At 45.3% G+C, this 6,000-nt stretch overlaps 1 protein-coding gene across 1 annotated transcript in view; it reads left to right on the forward strand.

The window, feature by feature from the left end:
- The window catches only part of LOC311115002 (sorting nexin-17), a 67,597-nt gene extending 61,625 nt beyond the window's left edge, over positions 1-5,972 (forward strand). Inside the window, exons 11-15 of the mRNA XM_084190224.1 lie at positions 4,921-5,061; positions 5,229-5,306; positions 5,385-5,459; positions 5,574-5,615; positions 5,841-5,972. Of these exons, the coding sequence (XP_084046350.1) occupies positions 4,921-5,061; positions 5,229-5,306; positions 5,385-5,459; positions 5,574-5,615; positions 5,841-5,960 (456 nt within the window). The 3' untranslated portion in view covers positions 5,961-5,972. The remainder of the gene's footprint in view (positions 1-4,920; positions 5,062-5,228; positions 5,307-5,384; positions 5,460-5,573; positions 5,616-5,840) is intronic.
- Positions 5,973-6,000: the final 28 nt, after the last annotated feature.

The raw sequence follows: 6,000 nt of genomic DNA on the forward strand, positions 1-6,000 counted from the left end.
GTTATACGATATACTGCCCAAGCCTAAATCCAGGTGTGCAAAGCTCTTAGAGACTTACCCAGAAAGACTCACAGCTGTAATCGCTGCCAAAGGTAATTCTAACATGTAATGACTCAGGGGTGTGAATACTTATGTAAATTAGATATTTCTGTACTTAATTTTCAATGAATGTGCAAACATTTCTAAAGACATGTTTTCACTTTGTCATAATGGGATACTGTGTGTAGATTGTGAGAAAAAAATTATGTTTAATCCATTTAGAATTCAGTCTGTACCACAACAATGTGGAATAAGTCAACGGGTATGAACACTTTCTGAAGGCATACAGTTGAAGTCGGAAGTTTACATACACCTTAGCCTAATACATTTAAACTCCGTTTCTCACTATTCCTGACATTTAATCCTTGTAAGAATTCCCTGTTTTAGGTCAATTAGGATCACCACTTTATTTTAAGAATGTGAAATGTCAGAATAATAGTAGAGAGAATGATTTATTTCAGCTTTTATTTCTTTCATCACATTCCCAGTGGGTCAGAAGTTTACATACACTCAATTTGTATTTGGTAGCATTGCCTTTAAATTGTTTAACTTGGGTCAAACGTTTCGGGTAGCCTTCCACAAGCTTCCCACAATAATTTTGGCCCATTCCTCCTGACAGAGCTGGTGTAACTGAGTCAGGTTTGTAGGCCTCCTTGCTCGCACACGCTTTTTCAGTTCTGCCCACAAATTTTCTATAGGATTGAGGTCAGGGCTTTGTGATGGCCACTCCAATACCTTGACTATGTTGTCCTTAAGCCATTTTGCCACAACTTTGGAAGTATGCTTGGGGTCATTGTCCATTTGGAAGACCCATTTGCGACCAAGCTTTAACTTCCTGACTGATGTCTTGAGATGTTGCTTCAATATATCCACATAATTTTCCTTCGTCATGATGCCATCCATTTTGTGAAGTGCACCAGTCCCTCCTGCAGCAAAGCACCCCCACAGCATGATGCTGCCACCCCCGTGCTTCACGGTTGGGATGGTGTTCTTCGGCTTGCAAGCCACCCCCTTTTTCCTCCAAACATAATGATGGTCATTATGGCCAAACAGTTCTATTTTTGTTTCATCAGACCAGAGGACATTTCTCCAAAAAGTACGATCTTTGTCCCCATGTGCAGTTGCAAACCATAGTCTGGCTTTTTTATGGTGGTTTTGGAGCAGTGGCTTCTTCCTTGCTGAGCGGCCTTTCAGGTTATGTCGACATAGGACTCATTTTACTGTGGATATAAATACTTTTGTACCTGTTTCCTCCAGCATCTTCACAAGGTCCTTTGCTGTTGTTCTGGGATTTATTTGCACTTTTCGCACCAAAGTACGTTCATCTCTAGGAGACAGAACGCATCTCCTCCGTGAGCGGTATGACGGCTGCGTGGTCCCATGGTGTTTATACTTGCGTACTATTGTTTGTACAGATGAACGTGGTACCTTCAGGCGTTTGGAAATTGCTCCCAAGGATGAACCAGACTTGTGGAGGTCTACAATAATTTTTCTGAGGTCTTGACTGATTTCTTTTCATTTTCCCATGATGTCAAGCAAAGAGCCACTGAGTTTGAAGGTAGGCCTTGAAATACATCCACAGGTACACCTCCAATTGACTCAAATGATGTCAATTAGCCTATCAGAAGCTTCTAAAGCCATGACATCATTTTCTGGAATTTTCCAAGCTGTTTAAAGGTACAGTCAACTTAGTGTATGTAAACTTGTATATGATACAGTGAATTATAAGTGAAATAATCTGTCTGTAAACAATTGTTGGAAAAATTGCTTGTGTCATGCACAAAGTAGATGTCCTAACCGACTTGCCAAAACTATAGTTTGTTAAAAAGAAATTCGTGGAGTGGTTGAAAAACAAGTTTTAATGACTCCAACCTAAGTGTATGTAAACTTCCGACTTCAACTGTACTTCTCTTAAAAGCTGAGAATAGCATGACATCCTTTCTTGGGACCCTAACCTCTGCAGTAGCATTCAGTACCAATGTACACTATACAGTGGGGAAAAAAAGTATTTAGTCAGCCACCAATTGTGCAAGTTCTCCCACTTAAAAAGATGAGAGAGGCCTGTAATTTTCATCATAGGTACACGTCAACTATGACAGACAAAATTAGAATTTTCTTCTCCAGAAAATCACATTGTAGGATTTTTAATGAATTTATTTGCAAATTATGGTGGAAAATAAGTATTTGGTCAAAATAACAAAAGTTTCTCAATACTTTGTTATATACCCTTTGTTGGCAACGACACAGGTCAAACGTTTTATGTAAGTCTTCACAAGGTTTTCACACACTGTTGCTGGTATTTTGGCCCATTCCTCCATGCATATCTCCTCTAGAGCAGTGATGTTTTGGGGCTGTCGCTGGGCAACACGGACTTTCAACTCCCTCCAAAGATTTTCTATGGGGTTGAGATCTGGAGACTGGCTATGCCACTCCAGGACCTTGAAATGCTTCTTACGAAGCCACTCCTTCGTAGCCCGGGCGGTGTGTTTGGGATCATTGTCATGCTGAAAGACCCAGCCACGTTTCATCTTCAATGCCCTTGCTGATGGAAGGAGGTTTTCACTCAAAATCTCACGATACATGGCCCCATTCATTCTTTCCTTTACACGGATCAGTCGTCCTGGTCCCTTTGCAGAAAAACAGCCCCAAAGCATGATGTTTCCACCCCCATGCTTCACAGTAGGTATGGTGTTCTTTGGATGCAACTCAGCATTCTTTGTCCTCCAAACACAACGAGTTGAGTTTTTACCAAAAAGTTATATTTTGGTTTCATCTGACCATATGACATTCTCCCAATCCTCTTCTGGATCATCCAAATGCACTCTAGCAAACTTCAGACGGGCCTGGACATGTACTGGCTTAAGCAGGGGGACACGTCTGGCACTGCAGGATTTGAGTCCCTGGCGGCGTAGTGTGTTACTGATGGTAGGCTTTGTTACTTTGGTCCCAGCTCTCTGCAGGTCATTCACTAGGTCCCCCCGTGTGGTTCTGGGATTTTTGCTCACCGTTCTTGTGATCATTTTGACCCCACGGGGTGAGATCTTGCGTGGAGCCCCAGATCGAGGGAGATTATCAGTGGTCTTGTATGTCTTCCATTTCCTAATAATTGCTCCCACAGTTGATTTCTTCAAACCAAGCTGCTTACCTATTGCAGATTCAGTCTTCCCAGCCTGGTGCAGGTCTACAATTTTGTTTCTGGTGTCCTTTGACAGCTCTTTGGTCTTGGCCATAGTGGAGTTAGGAGTGTGACTGTTTGAGGTTGTGGACAGGTGTCTTTTATACTGATAACAAGTTCAAACAGGTGCCATTAATACAGGTAACGAGTGGAGGACAGAGGAGCCTCTTAAAGAAGAAGTTACAGGCCTGTGAGAGCCAGAAATCTTGCTTGTTTGTAGGTGACCAAATACTTATTTTCCACCATAATTTGCAAATAAATTCATAAAAAATCCTACAATGTGATTTTCTGGAGAAAAAAAATCTCAATTTGTCTGTCATAGTTGACGTGTACCTATGATGAAAATTACAGGCCTCTCTCATCTTTTTAAGTGGGAGAACTTGCACAATTGGTGGCTGACTAAATACTTTTTTCCCCCACTGTATATACAAAAGTATGTGGATACCCCTTCAAATTAGTGGATACGGCTAATTTAGCCACACCCTTTGCTGACAGGTGTATAAAATCGAGCACACAGCCATGCAATCTCCATACATTTACATTTTTAGTCATTTAGCAGACGCTCTTATCCAGAGCGACTTACAGGAGCAATTAGGGTTAAGTGCCTTGCTCAAGGACAAACACTGGCAGAATGGCCTTACTGAAGAGCTCAGTGATTTCAATGTGGCACCGTCATAGGATGCCACCTTTCCAACAAGTCCGTTCGTCAAATTTTTGCCCTGCTAGAGCTGCCCCGGTCAACTGTAAGTGTCCTCAGGGATCCACCCCCCCCCCCACCCCCCCACCCCACCCCCTCCCCACCCCCACCACTACACTCCTGAGTGGCGCAGTGGTCTAAGGCACTGCATCGCAGTGCTAACTGTGCCACTAGAGATCCTGGTTCGAATCCAGGCTCTGTCGCAGCCGGCCGCGACCGGGAGACTCATGGGCGGCGCACAATTGGCCCAGCGTCGTCCAGGGTAGGGGAGGGAATGGCCGGCAGGGATGTAGCTCAGTTGATAGAGCATGGCGTTTGCAACGCCAGGGTTGTGGGTTCGATTCCCACGGGGGGCCAGTATAAAAAGATATGTATTCACTAACTGTAAGTCGCTCTGGATAAGAGCGTCTGCTAAATGACGTAAATGTAAATGTAAATGTACACGGACCAGTAGCTAACTCTACTACTAAACTCCCCTTCAGGGATCTCTTGTTCCATCTCGTTACCCAGGGGGCTTGAGGAGGAAGTGGAAACACTGTGTTTCCAGAAGGAGACCCATATAAACAGTGGGGTTAGTGAGCTAGCACAGCAGGGATGAGAGCCGTTGCATATCTGTCCCAACGACCCAATGCAGACTGGAGGGCCCTTAAGGACAGACTGACTGCTAATGGGAGACGAGTCCCCGTCTCAAGGGAAATGTGTATGATGCAACATCCTGCTAACAAGGGGTTGATAATGAAGGGGGTTTTGGAGGAGAGGAGTGTCCCAAATCGCACCCTATTCCCTAAATAGTAAACTACTTTTGACCAGGGCCTTATGGAGGGAATAGGTCCTAGTCTTTAGGGATTATTAGCCTGCTCACAGCTATATCCTCTGTCCTGTAGCTAACATTAGATTCTCTATAGTGTAGGAGTTCATTAGCTGCACAGACTGCTTGAGTTGGGGGGGTGGTGGTGTCCATAGTAACACCACCAGTAACCATAGTAACCCTGTCCTCTCCCAACCACAGCAGGTCCCAGTAGCGAACGGCACATCCTCCCCAACCCCGGCCCCCTGCTCCTCAGCCAAGTGTGAGGTGAAGTTGGAGCTGGCCTTCGAGTATCTGATGAGCAAAGACCGCCTCCAGTGGGTCACCATCACCAGCCCACAGGTCAGAGGTTAGGGTTTAGAGGTCAGGGGTCAGGGCAGGGGCAATCTGGAGTCACCAAGAGGGGATAGGAGTTTGTGACCTCCCCTGCTAATGAATGAAATATCTAGAGTTAGAGTGGTGTGTGTGTGTGTGTGTGTGTGTGTCTAATGCCTGGTCTGTGTTTTCAGGCGATCATGATGAGCATCTGTCTTCAGTCGATGGTCGATGAGCTGATGGTGAAGAAGTCAGGAGGCAGCATCAAGAAGGTGATGGGACAGATACAACAACTGGCCTTAACTAGTCTGCCACGTTCTGACTTCCTGTATTAATTATGTCTTGTTCAGATGCTGAGGAAACGTCACAATGGCTCCCTACATCGGTCTGAAAGTCAGCAAGCTGTGAAATCCCCCCCTCTACTGGTGAGAACAGGGAAATCATGCCACTATGATTATGCCGGAGAACACATTTAGCCGTTTGAATGGAAAGGTCTTCTAGTTGTTTGACCATGTTTGTGACCTGCCTCTCCCCTGCAGGACTCTCCTGACCCAAACCGAGACCAGATTGTCAAACTCTCAGTGAGTAACATTTCTGCTTTGATCTAAATCACAGGATCTCCGTGGTTGAGTCTCTGATTTAGGTGGTTTGGGGTCGATGTGGAAATGTGACTGTTGCTCTATCAATACCTCTCTCTCTCTCTCTCTCTCTCTCTCTCTCTCTCTCTCTCTGTCTCTCTGTCTCTCTGTCTCTCTGTCTCTCTCTCTCTCTGTCTCTCTGTCTCTCTCTCTCTCTCTCTCTCTCAGACTAAGCTGAGCTCTGTGTCTCTCAGAGGGATCAGTGCCTCCAACTCAGCCAATGACATCAGCGGCAACGATTTCCATGGCAACTACGCCTTCGAGGGGATCGGGGACGACGACCTGTAATATTCCCCCTCCCTCCCCCCCACCCCTCCCCCTCCCCCAC

This window comes from Coregonus lavaretus, assembly GCF_964263955.1.
Source record: "Coregonus lavaretus genome assembly, contig: HAP1_SCAFFOLD_948, whole genome shotgun sequence".
Taxonomy (NCBI): domain Eukaryota; kingdom Metazoa; phylum Chordata; class Actinopteri; order Salmoniformes; family Salmonidae; genus Coregonus; species Coregonus lavaretus.